At 41.6% G+C, this 20476-nt stretch overlaps 1 protein-coding gene across 1 annotated transcript in view; it reads left to right on the top strand.

Annotated features, from left to right (window-relative positions):
- The window catches only part of LOC146866270 (alcohol dehydrogenase 1-like), a 300864-nt gene extending 280641 nt beyond the window's left edge, over positions 1–20223 (top strand). Inside the window, exon 9 of the mRNA XM_085635173.1 lies at positions 19743–20223. Coding sequence (XP_085491299.1) covers positions 19743–19767 — 25 coding nt within the window. The 3' untranslated portion in view covers positions 19768–20223. The remainder of the gene's footprint in view (positions 1–19742) is intronic.
- The last annotated feature ends 253 nt before the right edge of the window (positions 20224–20476 follow it).

Raw genomic sequence — 20476 nt, 5'->3', positions numbered from 1 at the left:
AATGAGACGCGTGGACTAACCAAACGTAAAGCCATGCATCTTAAGTGTTAACATAAGGTTTATTGTAAATTAGCGTTGAAAAGTGTGATCCTCGAAAATTTTAATTTTAGGAAGGACAGTGACCTGCGGGAGTGGGGTATAATTACCACCCACCCTTCACTCTATCAGTCATCCTCGTCAGCCCCCCACTCACCAGCCTCCCTCGACGCTGCAGTGTGACATATATCGAGGGCTGCCGCCTTTTCCAGATAACACAGCGCACATTTGTTCAGGATATAAGGGTAACAGCTGCTGGCTCTGGGGGTCTCCTCCTCCAACTTGCCCGGCATTTACTGTATTTCACAAGCCAAGGATCAGATGATTAACCCAGCGTTTTACTTCTGTTTGTTTTGTATGGAGTGCGCAGGGTTCTTTTGTCCTATATGCTGCATAATTTTTGGAGCACAGGATACGGTAAACCCCTGTAAAGGGGTTTGAGGCCTGCCATTATGAAGTCAAAAGCCATATTTTACTGGGAACTATGAAATATTCTCATGTTTCATGGTTCGCTGTGCAATACGAGATTTTATACCACTGCATTTTGCAAATATAACATGCAATGTATTACGTTTTGTCTGTGGGGTGCAGGGGGCATTATTTTAATATGATAGATCACTGGCCTCACAAACACAGCTAAGAAATATGTCCAGCAGCATTCCTACTCACTCTGTTTTGATGGTGCAGACATTTCTGCATTTTAGCGGGAGCTTCAGAGCACTGTAGGTTAATTCCATGTCACAAGGCCTCTGCTGCTCTGGTCCCGGACATTCCTTTTACAACTCTTTGCATGCAAGTGTGAAGCATTGATGGCTTTGAATGAACTGCACCGAAACTACAAGTCTCAAAATGCGTTTAGTAAAAGCAGAATTCAGAAAAGAACAAGCATTTGCAATGCAATAGGTCTCGCAGTTACACGAGTTAAAGCTATTGGCATTGTAAATGACAATGCCAATAGGCATTGTTATTTGCAATGTCAATAGCTCAAACTCGCGTAAATGCGAGACCTAATGCATTGCAAATGCTTGTTTCAGGATTGCTAGGTATCTTGTTATTACTGGGTTTCTAACCTGGATCCCCCAGTTATCCATCAATTTTTGTTTTCCCTTACAGCACTTGCCATAGCCTGACTCGACAAAATGACTTCTGTTGTCTCATTTATGTCACTGGGCTCTGGGGCCAAGAAAGCCACACTATTAATGTCTGTGGTTTTTATTTTCTCTAAACCCGGCATGTTTGAAGAGAGCCTCAGGATTTTTCCTCTGTTAAGGATGTCACACTTTCCTTGCGAAGTGTACTCAGGATATAACCGCAACTTTCGATTTTCTGGGTTTTCGGGTCGATCCGAGATAGATGTTTTTTGCGGGGGACTTATATCCGAATCGTCCGGGTCCTCCGTTAAATTTTGGATTGGACTCCTCCAGATATTCACTTATTCCTGAGAGTAGATTGTCTGTGCTTCCTGTTCGAGTTCATCACTCCTTGTTTTGTGGTATGGGGATGACGGGTCATCACTGCTCTGTCTGTTGCCATGAGGCACAGGGTCAAGACTGATTTGCATATAGCTGGGTCTGAACTGGGGTGGCGAAGTGAGCTAAAGAACGATGGTGGATTCAACCCAGATCTGTGACGGGGGGTGAGTGTCTGAAGAGTTTCAGTGCTCCAGCCATCATCTCCTTGTGTTTGCATTTATTTCCCTGTCATCTGTGTTTCTGGCCATCAAGACTCTTTCTTTTACTTGGGTTGAAGTCTCTTTGGTGTCTAATGGTAGTTTTTGGTTATATCTTTTTATGGTTCTCGCTTTGGATTTACCTTTGTTGACTTTTTGGGGCTCTTTTCTGATTTGGATGTTTTTTTCTTGGTAGTCCTGGTTTGAAAGTGATCAACTTGTTTAGTTCAAGGAGTTCCTTGCTCTTGTGCCGTTCGTCTCTGACTGATTGTCCTTGTACATATTCCTCCGTGATTGGCCTTGACTCTTGTCCTTTTATGTCCTGCTTTGCGGTCAAGTGTCCTATTGTTCCCTTTGGATCATGTACATTTGTTGCTTCACATACTATTCTGCTCTGTTCCCCTGACCTGCTGCTCTATGATTTAGATTTGGGGGAGAAACAGCATACCAAGTGTTTTCCTTCATTTTATTCTGAAGCCAGTGCAATAAGGGCCCCTACTTATTGCGTTTGCCCTTATTCAATTTGTTTAGTTTAATTCAGTTTTTCTTATTTTTTCTGGATAAATGTTGAAGTTATGTAGATTTTTTTTGGGTCTGGCAGTTATTTCTGAGCTTGCAGTTTGATAAAGGGGGGGTCTTCTTTCGGGTTTTGTGTCATTTTTAGCTTTCAAATGTGGTTTCTAGCTATTTGTTTAGTGTCGCTCTCCTCGATCTGGTCAAATTCGTGGGGTCTCCTCCAGCTCCTCTTGTTTACCATCAGCCCTTTTCTCTGGATTTGTGGGAGTTGTTAGTTTTTCTATTCCTCTAGTTCTATTTGTGTATTCTCCCATTTTTCCATTGTTTCTGTCATTTAGGGTTGATTGTGGTGGTTGATTTAAGTGTGAATTTTGGTCTTCTTTGTCTCGCTGGACAGAGGAGTTTGTTCTTAGTGGCCATCTGGCTGCCTCTATCTTGATGTTGTTGACTAAGGTGCTCATTATTTCAGGAAGCTTTTCCAGTTTCTGTAATATGGGGCTGCATCCACATGTCTCCTGTTTGATATTTAGCTCTGTGCTTCTCTGAGCTCTATTGATCAGGGAGTTCAGTTGTTCGAGCTTGGCATCAAGGTCCGATATTAGGCCAGCTACTGTCTGTAGTATATTTATTTGGGGGTCAAGCTTGTTGGTGTGCATAAGGGCCACATTTGCCATTGAGATCAAAGCGTTATTGATCATTGTGAGGTTATTCTTGATTTTAAGGATCGGTACTGGGAAGTCCTCTATATTTGATGGTGATCCAGATTTCAATTACTCATTGTCGTGAGGGAGGAAGCATAAATTCAAGAGGTTTGAACACCAGCTAGCTGGAGAGCGTCGTTTTTCAGGCTCAGTGGCTAGTGCCTCTGGTTGAAGCTTTGGGAGATTGCTGTTTTCTCCAGTAATGTTTTACCCAGAGCAGATTGCTGGCAAATATGGGACATCGTCTCTTGTCATAGAAGTTATAGTACAGAACTGTTGGTTAGGCTAGTCTGACTCCTTGAGGTTACTGATGGTGGTGTTACTGCTGGCTGATTGGTTGTAGGCAGGCTTGAGAGGTGATACTGAGATGATGTTTGTTTTGTCTCGTTATCTGGACTGGGCTTCTCAAAAACGTCACTTATTGGGTTTATTGCCTTTACTACTTCTTTGTCTGTCTGCATGCACTATACCTTAATTAACATGATTGATGGCCTCTTTAGGTTGGGCGGGGAGACCCGAGAGGGTGTTGAATGGGTTACCTGCTGGTGTAATTGATAGCACCACCTGACCGTGCCTATCGGAAAATCTAGGTTTTGCCACCTCTGATAAGTTTTCACTCTTGTTTCCTCCTTGGTTGTAGAACTGTTCTCCTTTTGGGGTTGTATCGCCTTTAAGAAAACAGCAGGTCGGTTTTCAGGACTTTTAACCTCTGGGGGGCCTTGGTTGTCCGTTGGAGCATTCACTCCTTTCTCTATGATGAATATTTCTGGAGATAATGAAATTTTTGGGGGTGTTTTTTCTTGGGGTTCATCATCTTTGTTGTCAACTCTGTCCACTCTGTCTCCACTGGGTTCATTTGCCTTTTTTCCTTTCTGAGTAGTTGGGCACAGGTAAACTCTTATGTCTCCACAACAATGAGCAATTTCTTTATTTACATTGTTGTTTTCATTATTAACACTTAGGTTCCTGGTCGCGATGGACAGCGATTTGTCTTGCTGCCCCTCCGTAAGGGCCGACCTTTGTATCCCCCGCCCTCTCTCTTGAGGGTATAGCATTTTTGATTTTCGCCTCTTTGCTGTTTTGTGTGGGTGGCGATGAACTTGATGCTGAGTCTGGATGGAATTTTTTGTCCACATTGGATTCTACACTCAATGATATACATTTTATTGATTGATTTATTAATAATGTGAGATTTTCCCTTTCTTGCTTTGTTAATCCGAGCCACTAAACTCTGAGACTCTTATTTTGATTTCAGCCGAGGGAGGGAGTGGTGATAGGTGGTGCAGGGAACTTCTAGCATCTAGGTGTCTGAGTGACTGTTTCAATATTCATGCCAAACTGCCAGTAGCTTTTTTATTTATGACATGACCTGTACAATGGACAGATCCTTAGGAAGGAGCCTCTGATAGCCTCTTGGTGCGGTGGACAAAGTAGTGTTGGCCCCCCTCTGCTAGAACAGCAAGTTTTGATGGAGCAGTAAAAAAGGCTGTAGTCCGTAGTCCATATAGCGTGCTGCTCAGGGACCGAGATTTTTCAGAGGTAGTCTGATTTGGTCTGATTCCGTCTGAATTTGTAGAGGTCAAACTTTGGCTCGGGCTTGGGCCAGGGCTGGGTCAAAATCTGCTGGGAGAACAGCCCAGAAGTGTCTCTGTGCAAAAGGGGAGAGAAAAAGAGGGATGGGAGGGAGGGTGTCAAACGTGACCACTAGGAGCACCCGAGGCCAGGGCAGTCTAAAAAAACAGCGGGGTCCAGAGTGCATTTTTTTCCTCAGCTGCACTTACCCCAGGTCCTGGCTCTGCTTGCTAATTCCCTGCCAAAGGTGATGAAGGCTGGAAGCTGACCGGCGATCTTTAGCGCCACTGAGGTGTTGATTGGCGTTGGGCACTCGTTGACCCTCAACTATCGTGGAGGATTGATGTGTCCTGCCTGACGCTAGGAGCCAGTGACTGGTGGCTCAATCAACGGAGTCGCTGAGGCAAACAATGGGGGGTAAACCTACCGAGGGGCTCTCTCTTTCGCTAGGGACCGGAGTGCTCTAGGGTGAGTGGGGCCTACTAGGTGGCCTCAGGCTGCACCAGGAACTAACTGGCCGCCTCTGCGGACCACCTGTGGTCCACTCTCGGCAGCCGCTGACTATTAGCAGCCGCACTCGCCAGGAGGGAGGTGCGGGTCCCAGCTGCGAGGGTTCTGATCCCGGTCTTGGCCCTGGTCTGGATAACAGGGGCAGGCTCAGTGCTCGGAGTGCCCGGGGGTACTCATGAGAGACAAGGAGAGTAACAACGCTCCCTGTCAACTCGCTACTCACTGCCTCAACGTCCTCAGCATCTGACGTCACCACGGAAAACAGAGAGGGGAAGAAACAGTTTTCAGACAGGGAAGAGGCAGTGTGGGGAGAGACTGCAGGGCAGTCAGTGCAGAGATGCAGTGAGCATAGATTGGAATATGGTACAGTGAAGTGGCATACAGTGGAATAGCCTACAGTGTAAAGTGCAGTGGCATAGAGTGGAGTGTGGTACAGTGGAGCGGTGTACAGTGTCATAGTGAACAGTGGCATGGCATACAGTGGGGTGTCATAGAGTGGAGTGGGGTAGAGTTAAATGGTGTAGAGTGAGGTGTCATAGAATGGAACAGCATATGTTGGAGTGGCGTAGAGTGGGTTAGCATAGAATGTAGTGGTGTACAATGGAGTTGGGTGCATTGCAATAATGTCAAGTGGAGTGTTGTACAGTGGAGTGGCATTGAGTGGATTGGGATAAAGTTCAGTGGGGTACAGTGAAGTGGAGCATATTGTAATGCCATACAGTGCAGTGGCAAGGAGTGGAGTGGTCAGAGTAGAGTGACATAAAGTGGAATAGCTTTGAGTGGAGTGGTGTAAAGTAGATTTGTTTACACTGGAATAGCATGGAGGGAAGTGGCATACAGCAGAGTGTTGCACAGTGAAGTGGCATAGACTGGAGTGGTGTAAAGTGTTGTAGGGGCTGATTCACAGACCTAATCTGAGATAAAATCCTAAACATATTACTTTTGGTATTCACAGAAGGCATTTAGTAGTAGTAAAGTTAGGACTCCTAACTTTACTACTACTAAACTGAGATAAAAATCCTAAACTTGGTATTCACAGAAGGCATTTAGTAGTAGTAAAGTTAGGACTCCTAACTTTACTACTACTAAATGCCTTTTGTGAATACCGAAAGTTTGTAAAGTTGGGATTTTGTCTCAGTTTTGTATTAGTACGCAGTTGCGTACAGTGGAATATCATACAGTGGAGTAGCATACAGTGAAGTGGCGTACATTGGAGTGGCGTATACTGAAGTTGCTTAGGGTGGAGTTGTGTATAGCTTAAAGGCATTGAGCAGAGTGGAATACAGTGGAGTGGCATATAGTGTAGTGGTGTAGAGTAGAGTTGCATACTCTAGAAAATCATAGAGAGGAATTTCTTACAATAGAGTGCAGTAGAGTACAATAGCATGTGGTAGAGTGGTGTAGAGTGTAGTGGCGCAGAGTGGAGTGGAGTAGAGCAAAGTAGTGTACAGTGAATTGGAGTATAGTGGAATTGCGCACATGGAGTGGAATAGGGTAAAGTGAAGTGGCATAGAGTAGAGATAAGCACACTGCAATAGCGTAGAATTGAGTGGCATACAGTGGAGTGTTGCACAGGTGAGTGGCGTAGACTGGAGTGGTAAAGACTGGAGTGGCGTGGAGTGGATTGGGGTACAGTGTACTGGCGTACAGTGAAATATTGTACAGTGTAGTGGCGAACAGTGAAGTTGCATACAGTGGAATAGTGTATAGTGGAGTAGCATACAGTGGAGTGGAATACATTGGAGTGGCTTATACTGGAGTGGTTTAGAGTATAATTGCGTAAAGTGGAATGGCGTACAATGGAGTGGTGTATAGTGAAGTGGTGTAGAGTGCAGTGGTGTAGAGTGTAGTGGCATACAGAGGAACAGTGGACCATGGAGTGGCTTAAAATGGAGTGGCATAGAGTGGAAAAGCATAGAGTGTAGGGGTGTAGACTGAAGTACTGGACAGTAGAATAACATAAAGTGGAGTGCCATTGAGGGAGGGGATTTGAGTGGAGTGCATACACTGGAGCGTCATACATTGGAGTGCAGTAGAGTGTAATAGCGTACAGTGGAGTGGTCTAGAGTGGAGTGGGGTAAAGTGGAGTGGAGTGGAATACAGTAAAATAGCGTACAGATGAGTGAAGTACAGTGGTGCAAAGAAAGAATATCGAGGTAAAAATATCGAATTGCACAAATATCGTGGTAAAAATATCATGGGTCAGGAATATCGACAGTAAAATTCTCGTGGTCAAGAATATCGATTTTAGGTAAGTAATATTGATTTCAAATTTTTTGAAGTGTTTAATATCGTTTGTAAAAATATAGTTAAAAATATCTATTTTTTATGAATGTTATGTATTTTAGTAGATATTTTATATGTGTGTGATTTTTTTTGTATAACAATTGTTTGCATTTTTTATTATATGTGTTAACATTTTAGTAGTCAATAATTTTTTTTAATTGAATTTTGCATTTTTAGTTGTGTAGCGGGTTGTGGGTTTATAGGGAAATAGGGTGGGGAGTAATTTAATTATATACATTTTATTGATTATTTATAGTAGTTATTAATTTTTTTTTAAATTGAATTTTGTGTTTTTAGTTCCGTTGCGGGTTGTGGGTTTATAGAGGAATAGGATGGGAAGTAATTTAATTATATAAATGTTATTGATTTTTTATAGTAGTTAATAATTGTTTTTTAATTGAATTTTGCGTTTTAGTTCCGTAGCGGGTTGAGGGTTTATAGGGGAATAGGGTGGGAAGTAATTTGATTATATAAAATGTACTGAATAATTTTTATTTATTAATATGTGTTTAATTGTGATGTTATAGTGTTAAATATGTAAATAATTTATGAATAATTGTTTAGTAATTAATTGTTAATTAATTTAAATTAATTAATTAGTAATTAATTATGGAAATTGTGTAATTATTTTAGGTGTGTTTTGTGTTGTTTATAGGTGTAAATGATGTGAAGGATTAGAAGTAATTTATTTTTTATTTATAAATTATTAATTATTTGTGAATTAATTTAAATTAGTTAATTAGTAATTAATTCTGGTAATTGTGTAATTAATTTTAGGTGAGTGTTGTGATGTTTATAGGTGTAAATGGTGGAAAGGGTGGGAAGTAATTTACTTTTTATTGATGAATTACTAATTATTTGTTAATTGATTTAAATTAATTAATTAGTAATTAATAATCGTAATTGTGTAATTGATTTTAGGTGTGTGTTGTGGATATTATAGTGTTAAAGAATGTGCAAGCTGACCACAGAGGCTAAGCAGGAGGTCAATGATGGGGCATAGAATTGGGCAATGGAGGGCAGGAGGAGTGGACTGGTACATCATGCTAAATGGAGGGCAGTGGCAGCACATCAGACCATGCATGGCAGGAGGGAGGAGGCTAGTCCATGGATTCAGACAACAGAGGATAGGGAGGAGGTGGATGGGGCAGAAAGCTAACTGTTTAGAGAAGGCAGGTATTAGGAACTTTATTGTTTTTAAAATGTGTGTCTGTGCGAACTACTTAAAATATGAGCAAGTATGCAGCATAATCTCACTTTTATTCAGGGAGAAGAGGACGCTTGTGACTGTGACTCTGGGCTCACTTGGCAGAAACACCCCCTGACCCTCCACCCCCCATCGCAAAATGTAATGCCTGTGAAAAGGGTAGGTGAACGCAGTGTTATATAGAATATAGTCCTGAGAGCACGATTGAAAATGAAAACTAGATATAGTATATGGTATAAACTATTCACCAAAAAGTGTGATATAAGATGAACCAGGGCGTGAAATATAATATGCAATACATTGTGCGCAATGACAGATTCATTGGAGAGCGCGAGATAGCACAGGCACTAGCGCGTGCTATGCGATATGCACCTTGGAGTGTAATATGCACAGGGCAGTGTTGTGTAACCTAACTAGTCTCTAAAGTTGTAATATAAAAGATGTGCTGGGGAGTGTAATGTTGCATATGCACTGTGACAAAGATATGGATCCCAGATTGTAATATGTATGGCATAGTGCTGTGCGTTATAACATAAGCATCGAGTAAGGCACGTTAGATGGGGCAATATAACCCGTGCGAAGGCAAGTGTGGCATGACATATTCACGGGTTGGTGTTATAGTGCACATGGGCTAGAGAGTGTCATAGCATAGGCACTAGCTGGTGGAATACAACACAGAGGTGTGTGGCACTCGGCGAGCACTGGTGGGTGTAACACAGCATTGGGCTCAGCCAGGAGCGCGCTGTGACTCTCAAATGAGGTTCGTCTCCTTTCCAGAGAGTAAAATAAAAAGCATTACACATCCGGCGGTGGATGTGTGTTTTACTAACCGTGAGGGGGGTTTCTTGCATAGTTTTGGTCGAATTTTTGTCGAATCCCCTTTGAATGGCTTGGTGTGCGTGTGTATTAAATGTGCCCGTCAATAGCTACCCATTTTTGTATAAATAAACGACAAGGGTGTCTACTTGGAGAGTACCCACCGGTGGGGGCGCCGGGATTAGGCATGGTAGGGCGTCAGACACGTCAGAGCTTCACTAGCAGTGTAAATACATTCCACGTCGATTCATTGTATGCATAGTCGCCTTTTAATGAATATCACGCAAATCGACATGGTGATAGGTACGTACGGTTTGTCTGGCATGTCCTAGGTGTTTCTATAAATATATTTTAAAAAAACAATAATAAAAAACAAAGGCCGGCCCTGGGGGATGGGGTCCCCGGGGCCATAAGTGGCCCGAGGAGGAGGGCAACGCAGCCCCCCTCGTAAAGAATTTTAAAAAAAATGACATGTCTCGGGGTTGGGGTCCCCGGGGCCGATTAAGGCCTGGGGAGGGGGGCCACGCGGCCCCCTTCCAATTTCTTTTTTTTCTAAAAAAAAAATGAGGGGGCAGGCCCTGGTGGATGGAGTCCCCAGGGCCAATAAATTAGAACAAGAAGAGGGGCCACACAGCCACCCTTCTTAAAAAATTCTTTTTAAAAAGGACCGGCATCGTGCCAGAGGCCATGCCCCCTTCTTGCAGCACTCTGCAAACACGCCCCCTGGTGAGTTGTAAGTTGGGGAATTAATTCCCCTTCAATACTGAGGGTCCCTGAGGGCCAACTAGTCCAACAGGTATCTCCAGTATGCGCCAGGGAGCTGCACTGCAGACAGATGTTCTGAGGCCACGGCCCTTTTTACACCTCTCTGCAACGCAGCTCTGTGGCGCTTACTGGAGGTACCTAGTGGGCTAGTTTGATCCTAGGGACTCTTAGGATTTAAGGGGACTTAATCTCTCAACTTAGAACGGCCACAGTGCACGTTTACACAGTGGTGAAGGGAGGGGACGGGGCCTGAGGTGACGTGTGAAAACACGCCCTGTGGCGCGTTTTAAGTTGGGGAAACAATTCCCTTTCAATCCTGAGGGACCCTGGGGGCCAACTAGCCCACCAGGTGCTACCAGTAAACGCCATGGCCCTGCGTTGCAGAGAGGTGGTGCAGGCCGTCCCCTTTTTACACCTCTCCGTAATGGCGCTTACTGGACGTACCTAGTGGGCTATTTTGCCCCTAGGGACCCTCAGGATTCAAGGGGACTTAATCTCCCAACTTAAAACGGCCACAGGGCCTGTTTACACAGTGGGGAAGGGAGGGGATGGGGCCTTAGGTGACGTGTGCAAACACCACCTATGGCGCGTTTTAAGTTGGGGAAATAATTCCCCTTCAATCCTGAGGGCCCCTGGGGGCTAACTAGCCTACCAGGTGCTTCCAGTAAGCTCCACTTCGCTGCATTGCAGAGAGGTGGTCCAAGCCGTGCCACTTTTTACACCTCTCTGCAACGCAGCTCTGTGGCGCTTACTGGAGGTACCTAGTGGGCTAGTTGGACCCTAGGGACCTTCAGGATTCAAATTAACTTAATCTCCCAACTAAAACGGCCACAGGGCGTGTTTACACAGTGGTGAAGTGAGGGGACGGGGCCAGAGGTGACGTATGCAAACACGCCCTGTGGTGCATTTTAAGTTGGGGAAATAATTCACCTTCAATCCTGAGGGACCCTGGGGGCCAACTAGCCCACCAGGTGCTTCCAGCAAGTGCCACTGCGCTGCGTTGCAGAAAGGTGGTCTAGGCCATGCCCCTTTTTACATCTCTCTGCAAAGCAGCTCTGTGGCACTTACTGGAGGTACCTAGTGGGCTACTTGGACCCTTGGGACCCTCAGGATTCAAGGGGACTTAATCTGTCAACTTAAAACGGCCACAGGGCGTGTTTACACAGTGGGGAAGGGAGGGGACGGGAACCTAAGGTGACGTGTGCAAACACGCCCTGTGGCGCGTTTTAAGAGGTAGTTTTAATCCTCCTGCCCTATTATATACTAGGGGCTTACAGAGGAGGTCATGCTAATCACAGGGGGACCCCAACGCATAGTGTTCCCTAGTGTATGTAGGTGTTTTCACTGTATCCTAAATGTCTTTTAACATAGCACTGGCTCTAGGACTGGTTAGTCAGACTCAGTTACCACCAGTATCCGTCTGAAAAAGTTGAGGGTAAAGAATGATTTTGCAACAAGGCTTCTTTCTGCTCTTCTGTTTGTTCTTTCTGCACGTTATCCTTCTTCCTGCACTTTTCTTCGTCTTTGAGGACTTCTGTTGTTTCTTTCAGCATTTCTTTTATTTCTTTCTGTGCGTTTTTTCTTCTTTCTTCACATGTCCTATCTCTGTAGGCATAGTTAGAAATTAGCATTTAAAAAACCTTTGAAATTTAATGAAAAAACCATAGGTTTCAGGCACGTTATAGCTAGGAATTAGCATTTAAAAAAACCTTAGAAATTCATTGAAAAAACCTTAGGTTTCAGGGGCGTTATAGTTAGTTTGACTTTTCACTCGTACAAAACCATTGAAATTCCCCTGTTATAGTTAGTTCAGCTAACTATAACTCGCGCGCCCGCAATGCACTGCTGATGACGTCACTAATTACATTACTCATGACATGGTCAGTAACATCACTCATGACATCACTGATGACATCTCAAATGACATCACTCATGACATCACCTTTGTGATAGAGTGGCAGACCTCCTCTCCCCCTAATATAACCTTTGATATACACATTCAAAAATAGAAACTAAAATTTTCAAAACAATGGACATACCAATACCAGTTACAACAACCTTTTCAGTATTTCTAAGATCCACATACACATCCACTCATTCACCAACAGTCCTATACAGTCACTCATACATGTACTCACTCATCATATGTACTCATACACCTATATATCCTGTTACACAACACCACTTATCCATAGAGTTACTCACACACAGTCACTCATGCTAATAAAGATTCAAACATCCATTTACTTGCATATACAGTTATACACACACCACCACACTTACTTCTACAGAAACTTACCCATACTTAGTCTTTTAAACAATCACTTATAGAAACACATACTTATTCATACAGGAACTCTTCCAATCTCTCACTCTCACATATACTCACTTATATACACCAATAGTCACATATACTAGTTTAAAACATATGTAGTTACTCATAAAGACACTATTGAGACAGTCATTCACTCACTAACACACCCATACACACACTCATCCACCCATACAGTCCTGCAAACATGCTGTCTTCAACACATACAAATAGTGAGTTACTCATTAATGCATCTATGCACTACGTAATACCTCCCACCGAACCATACAGACACTCAGACACTCATACTGATACTCAAAAAACCAACTAATAACCTATATAGACACTCATGTAGCTACTCACCAACCCATGCAGCCACTTATACACAAAGTGAGAGACTGATACAGATATTTACATATTTAAACATTACTCACTAAGCCATGTATTCACTAAGATATACTTAATCAGTCAGTTATACAATCATTTTTTTTTAAAATTATCCATTTAGACACTTATATACCAATGTATTCTTCCATCGACATTGAGATATACATATATAAAACATATTTAATTTTCAGAAAAACACACATTCACTGGATGATGTCATCAGTGATGTCATGAGTGATGTCATTTGAGATGTCATCAGTGATGTCATGAGTGATGTCACTGACCATGTCATGAGTGATGTAATATGTGACGTCATCAGCAGTGCATTGCGGGTACGCGAGTTATAGTTAGCTGAACTAACTATAACGGGGGAATTTCAATGGTTTTGTATGAGTGAAAAGTCCAGCTAACTATAACGCCCCTGAAACCTATGTTTTTTCAGTGAATTTCTAAGGTTTTTTAAATGCTAATTCTTAACTATAGCGTGCCTGAAACCAATGTTATAATATGTTTATTATCTTTTTATCAATGTTCATAACATTGCTGAATCGCTGAAAGGCTCAAGATTAATCGCTTTCACATAACAGAGCGTTATCTTCCTTTTTGCATGTGAGTTTTAAGGTGTAAAAAAGCTCTACTTTTCAGTACTAACAGTCCAACTCTAACTATGACAAACACAAAGTAAAATGTATCCATAAATCAGTAGTTCCTTGCCCCAAGACCAGCATTTCAAGACGATGACAAAAGCATCTGAGGAAGAGTTGGCCATCATATAATTGTCTAATCACTAACCGCCTGTGTCCTTCTGATAAGCACAAGAACATCTTTACTCATTATGTGAGTAATTGCAGGTGGACGGTATCCATGATTATCCTCAACACACCTATATGTGTCATCACATTATAAGTTTTACATCCATTTTTTTCTACTCCAAAACATTTCAACACAGTAAATATTTGTCAGACATTTTTTCCAGGGCAGTCAGAAATGTGGCCCATACTTTATGTGCTGTGACTCTACCTGTATGTTTAAATACTTTGCCACTTATCCATGTCTTTCATCCATAACTGTACCCTGGGCGCCAATGTAGTCTTTCAGGTCATAGCTATACATCTCTCTGTTAAAACCGGGACCCAGTCTAAAATGTTGACGTATTCTAGTTTCTTTTCCATACATTCCAACATTTTGAAGCTGCAAAGAGGGAGATTCTGAGAAAAAAATAGGGAGAATTTATTTTCCCGGTTGACTTCCATGGAAGCAGAGGCAATTTTAGGTGGGAGAGAGCTAAAATAAAGCTGCTTTGGGCTTACAAAATCGTGAGTCTACCGCCTGAATCAGGTCTGTTGGCATGTATGCTCTTCGATCTAAGGAACTACCCCAGCACACACAAAAAGGGCTCACTGCCATTTGTTTCTCTGTACCATCTTTAAGGTCTTGATTTACCTTATCCCAAAACTTCTGAATTATGGGTCGCTCCCAGACCGTATGGTAAAAGTTTGCTTCAGGCGATCTGCAACTAGGGCAACAAGTACTATATACATGTTACCTGTTTGTGCAATTTACAGGTATGTTTTATGAAGAAAATTAAATTGGGAATTCTTGAAGCTGATTCCTGGAAGCTACGTCACTGTGTTCCATACAACACTCTCATTGTTCTACAGTGATCTCTAGTCCGGTCATAACTGTTTACATGGGCTGCATAACTGAGCTGTCTGGTATATACAATCATAATACTGCTTTTTATAGCTGAGTCATAGCTTTTCTAAGATCGCCACAGGTAAGGGCTAGTGTAGAAATTCCGATGATAATGAGTCAGTGTCATCTCATGCCCATATGAAGATTGGGGACACCCTTAGTGCATGGATGTCGATTCGCAAAATGCCAGGAGTAGCGGAAGTGACATTACACACCCTTTGACCTTATTTGCAGCAAAGGAAGCAACATAAAATGACATTTGACCATGAATTTTCCAGGGAAGTGATGTCATTTGACCTAAACCTGGATGATATCACAATAATGACATCACTGAAGTTACATTATAACTGTGTTATTAGTTTAAAAATACAAGACACATGTCTCTTTATGATACACCTATATTAGGGTGCTAACATAATCTTTGAAAGTGGTGGGGGTGTAATCCAATGCTTGCCCGAAATTGTACTAAGGAAAGCAAATTAACCAGAGCTCTCTTGAATGGGATTGGGGTTAAGGGGTTTATCCCAAAAGAAATGTTTAAAAAATGAGTCAAATAGTACATTTTAAAGCAAACTTTTCACATAAATCTGCCAGAAAGCCATGGTCGATTAAATTCACTAATTAAATATATATATATCAGGTAATTTGATGGTGTATCATGCCAATGAAACCTGATGCTCCACAGGAGTTGAGCCCTTTTTTCAAAATGTGCCATGGGTGCCCTCATATATCAAAAATAGCCTCCATTGTGCCAGGGCCAGCATTTTAACATGGGTGCCTCTTTTACCACAGGTACCCTCCCTCTTACAGCAACATTTACATATAGGCCAGTCCTGAAATTTACCTAAAAATGTTATCTAAGTACTATAGGTAACCCTTATGTCAAAGTGTACCTCTGGCATGATAGGGTCAACATTTTGTCATGTTTTCCACCTCCTATATGCCACAGCTACCCTCCTTTATGCCAAGAATCCCCTCAAATGTGCTAGTGCCAGCATATTGCTGTGGGAGTCCCTTACCAAGAATTACATCCAGTATACCTGTGTCAACCTTTTGTCATGGATGTCCCATATATCAAGTATTATCTCTAGTGTGGCAGGTCCCTGTCTGTTAACAATTCCCTCCAGTATGCCAACACCATTATTTTCTCAGGACTAAAAGCAGACTCATAAGAATAACACCACATTCCAACCCATCATTCTTTTGCTCACCATGCCACTTCAGTTTGGATCCATCCATATGCAAATCAGTTTTGACCCTGCTCCAATGGGAACCGCCAGCCTGAACTGCCAAGCCAGGTCCTCCCTGAAACAGAACACAAGCAACCCAGGACCAGTTTTGCCCTAGTCATGGGCTCATCAGCCGGGTACTGATTGTTTCCAGTTAAGCAGTGAGCATGGGACCCATGTCTGGGCATACCCATGCCACTTAGGGCAGTACATGAAACACACAGAAGGTGATGGGAGGCTGCTTGCAATAGGTCTAGCCACTGGCAATAGCTCGGGGTAGCACTCCAACCCATCATTATTTTACTCACCATGCCATTTAAGTTTGGACCTATCCATATGCAAATCAGTCTTGTCCCTGCTCCAGGGGGAACAGTCCATCCCGAACTGCCAAGCCACGTCCTCTGTGAACCAGAACACAAGCAACGCAGGACGGGTTTTGCCCTATTTATGAGTTAGTCAGCCAGGTAAAACTTGGTTCCAGTGCCTTAATGAGCCCAAGACCCACGTCTGGGCATACCCAGAGCACTTAAGGTGGCAAATGCAAAAAGAACTAAAATGCTAACATTTTGTATTCAAGTCAAAAGTGAGGTACACATGAACACCATTATTTTGGATTTGGAGCTGCTGAATTTAAAGCCTTTCCTGAAGATCGGGCTGAAGTAAATGACCATTGAGATGTTATTGCAGTCGTGAAACCAGAGGGTTCAAATGTTAGGGGAGGTATGGCTTTTAAGTCATTTGAGGCATGATGTGTTTTTTAAAGGGGCTAAAAACAGCTAGAAAGAGATGTCTGAATAGGTCCTGCATTCCCATTCTATATCTGGTTATTCAGATCATTCATTTTGTCCATTGCTCAACACCTCCCTAATTTTAAAATAGTAACAATTAGACACGGTGATAAGATCTTAGCATATGTTAAAAAAAAAAGAAAAACCAAAGGTGAAAGTTACATTATAATTAAGTGTTGAAATAAGGAAAAAATGTACTTTAAAAAAATCTCTGAAATTCACTAGTTTAATTTACTGAGTTAGCTATAACTTGTGCTCCTGCCATGCACTTCTTATGGCCTCACATATTAGATCACTCATTACATGTAGTCAGCTCTCAGCCTGAGAAGGCAGAATGGGTTCCCCATTTAAAACCCTGTATCCCATTTTTGATTTTTAAAGACTGAACCAGAGTTGAAGAGAAACTGAATCTAAGGTGTTTAGAGTTTCTATGCCTAATATTTGCAGCAGTGACTTGGTCCCTGTATCCGAGATATGCTTTAGTGCAACAAGTATCTCACCGCTCTTTTTATTATAGAAATCCCAAATGTCAGAATCACTTTTGTCCCCTTCTCTCTCTATTTATCTCCCTCTCTGCTCATCTGTCCCTCTATCTGTATCCCTCTCTTGTTCTGTCTCTTTATCGCTCTCCTATTCTCTGTCTCTGTAACTCTCTCCTTTTAAATTTCCCTGCCTGCCAGCCTCATTACCTCAGCCGAGGATCAAAGAAAATCTCCGCCCCCTCAAGTCCCATCTGATCCAATCCCGTGCGGTGAGGGGTTTTGCCTGCCTGAGATTGTCCCCTTTACAAATAGAGACAGGTGTAGGGTGGTGGATTTCAGAGTATAACCTGACCTGGGTTTGTGGAGCTGGTTTCACTCCCTTCATGCAGTCTGTTGTTTTAGGATGCCTTTGAATCCTGGCAGTAGGAGACATTAGGTATGAAAGTGGACAATGAGATGTGAACCACTGGGGTTTCAGCTAGGTGAATGATATTAATCCATTTTCAAACTATTGACACGTTTGAGGCAGTTCCCACAAAAGGAAGGTGCACTAGATAGAAGTAAATCAAAGAATACGGATATATTCCAAAACTCTTCTTTTTATTCTTGAAACCATTAACAAACGGCAAGCAGCCAACGCGTTTCGTTCCTTATTGCCAAAGGAACTTCTTCAGGGCTAAGAGTCATTTGAGTTGGAGAATAATAGAACAGGTATACAGAGTCCAAATTATCCCGATATTGAAATAAGTATAGAATTCAGGTTGTGTGTATAAATGGCACATCAAGATGTGAATCTTTAGTAAAAACGAGGTATGAATAATGCCTCCAAATTAAAGGTGGTGAAGCAGGTGGTGCAAAGTATAAGTCCCGATGCAGTATGCCAATGGTTTACATGTTAGTAATCTTTTTGGCAGAGTGCTGCTGATGTTCCACAGCGCTTCACTTTGGCAGGTTTTGAAGGATCGGTGAGTCGATGTAAGGGGATTTCCTTGGTTGCTGGTCTCACTGGCTGCTCTGCTCCCACATAGCTGGAATTTCTGTTAGGAAGGCGTAGCTCTGCTGCCAGGAAAGGGTGAGGCTGGAGGCCTGGAACCACTCCCACAGTCAGTTTTAGGTGCTGCACTCTTCTTTAGTTGTTGAATATTTTTATTTTCATATCTACATTTTAAATCTGTTTCCCTCGATCGCGATGAATGCTAAGAACTCCTTTTTGCTCAATCGTGTATCGTCTCTATCGTGCCTTCCTCCTATTTTAATTTAAGGGACTGAAGTCCGAAAAGCTTGGAGAACAATGGCAGGGACAGGGAGTAACTGGAGAGCCCTGATCTTAGGCGGCAGCCATGTTTGAGGCAGGCAGGTTAAAAACTTATTGAACATAGGCAACAATTATAGCTGATAAATGACTGTATTTTTTTCATTCATTCTGTCATATTTATTATCATACACACTAACAATTTGGGATTTTTAGCCTCCCCTTCCCCCCTCCGAAAAATATTTAGTTTTCGAAGTATACAGTCTGCTGCAGAAACACAACAGATGTCTTTAAGTACTTTATCTTTATTTAGAGGCAAATGGTGAAAAATTCCCTTTCATTCTGGAATCTAATATTTGACATTGAGTAAAACGTTCAACACACATACTGATGATCTACGAAAGTGCCAAATATGCTCATTTTAAAGCAAAATTGGTTGCAATGTTTAGGGCAGGCCTTAGGTATCGAGGGTCTGAGCAAGAGACCCCAGATACCTCAGAGGTTAAATTCCCAATTACAAGAGTGCCAATATCAGAAACTATTGGTGTAAAAATGGTAAAATGATGGGTTTATCTCAACAGATAAAGCAGTGTAACAACATTGAGAACTTCATGTACATACTAATTGAACTGATCTTCTTCAGACAGATTAGATTGTGACAGGAGGGTGTGAAATTCTTGACATTCAACCTGCAGTATAACATGGTATGAAGCCTTTGCTTTACAATCTGCATTAGAATGTTTAGCATTTTGCTAATCACTAAGCCCTCAGAATAATTTGTTGACTCAGAATACAGATTTTGAGTTTAGTTGCGAGATATGTCAATGGGTAAATCAACATCTGCATTTGGATTCTGAAGGGAAGAAAACAGCACGCAATAAGCAGACTCTGAAGGTAGATAGAATGTTTGTTGCACAGGTCACAACTCCCATTACAACACTGGGTGACTATGTTGCATTTACAAGTAAAGAGTTCCATGTAAGAATTACGTTATAGAGGACAGGTTTCGGAATGTTGCTTTTGTCATGCCCATGTTACCACTAGTCAACTTGGAATTATAAGTGAATTTTAAAGATAGATATTCAGAACCGTTGACATGTAATCATCAGTGTATTGGAAAATTAAAATTGAAATATAGGTATGTGATATTTTGTGACATAACTTAACATAAGGTAACATAACATAAGGTAACATAACATACACATGTATTCATAAAGCATAAAGCGCACATTCAGCCTGAATGCTATCTTGGTGCTAAAATAACAGATGTTTACAGATGTACCAGATTTGGTTTCCTGCTGTCTGTTCTCTATGGGTTCTAAATTATATTTAATTTTGCTGTAATTTACCTCCACTGTATAAATGTATCAGCTGCTAAAATATGACATCTGTGAAATCTAAAAAATCTACAATTTTCAAATTCAATGTCTTGCATTTTTTAAAGCCCAGTTTGAGTCTCAAAAGTGTAGAAGTGAAATTGAATATAAAGACATTTATACAACTTTCATTTTCATTCACAGTATCCGCACTGTCCTGACGTTCTGAAACTCGATCACTGGAAGCACAATGAGCAAAGGCCTGTTTCTCGTCCAAATCCAATTGTTTCTTACTTGTATTAAAAGGAGGATCATCGACACAGTGACCTTAATCTGTTACTAAAGTTCTAGACATTAATAGAACAAGAACAGTGTATTATCTAAGAGAATCAGACAAACCTAGAACTTGCGACTAGGGTACAAATGTTTAGTGTTTAGATCAACGTTAATGTGCATGCTTTCAGTGAACAAAGAATTATTATAATTTATTTCCTACATAACAAATCTCCTTAGCTTTTTACATTGCTCAGCTAAAGAAAGTGACTATTACAGAGGTACATAAATGCATGTATACGTTTAATATGCTATGTTAGGAATGATTTAATGTAGTAAAAAAACATGTATTTAATTTACGGTCTCTGAATAATATCTGCCGATTTAATAATAAACATTATATTAAAGGTTAGACGTATTGAACTGTTGAATTCTTTGTGTCATCACTACTAAAGTTAGCACACATATGTACACAAACACACACACACATGCACACACACACTAATCATGTTACCTTCCAGTACCTCACTTCTTCATGTCCTGAAATTAGCAGCCTTTCGAAATAGTACAAAAATTTCAGTCCCAACATTAAATAATATATAAAAATTGGACATTTCCATTTAGTGTGTTCTAGAGATACTGAAAATACTCACTAGTCCAACTGT

The sequence above is a fragment of the Triturus cristatus genome, chromosome 2_1, assembly GCF_964204655.1.
Source record: "Triturus cristatus chromosome 2_1, aTriCri1.1, whole genome shotgun sequence".
Lineage (NCBI taxonomy): Eukaryota > Metazoa > Chordata > Amphibia > Caudata > Salamandridae > Triturus > Triturus cristatus.
Note: the sequence above shows the minus strand (reverse complement) of the source record. Positions and strands in the feature narration are given on the sequence as shown.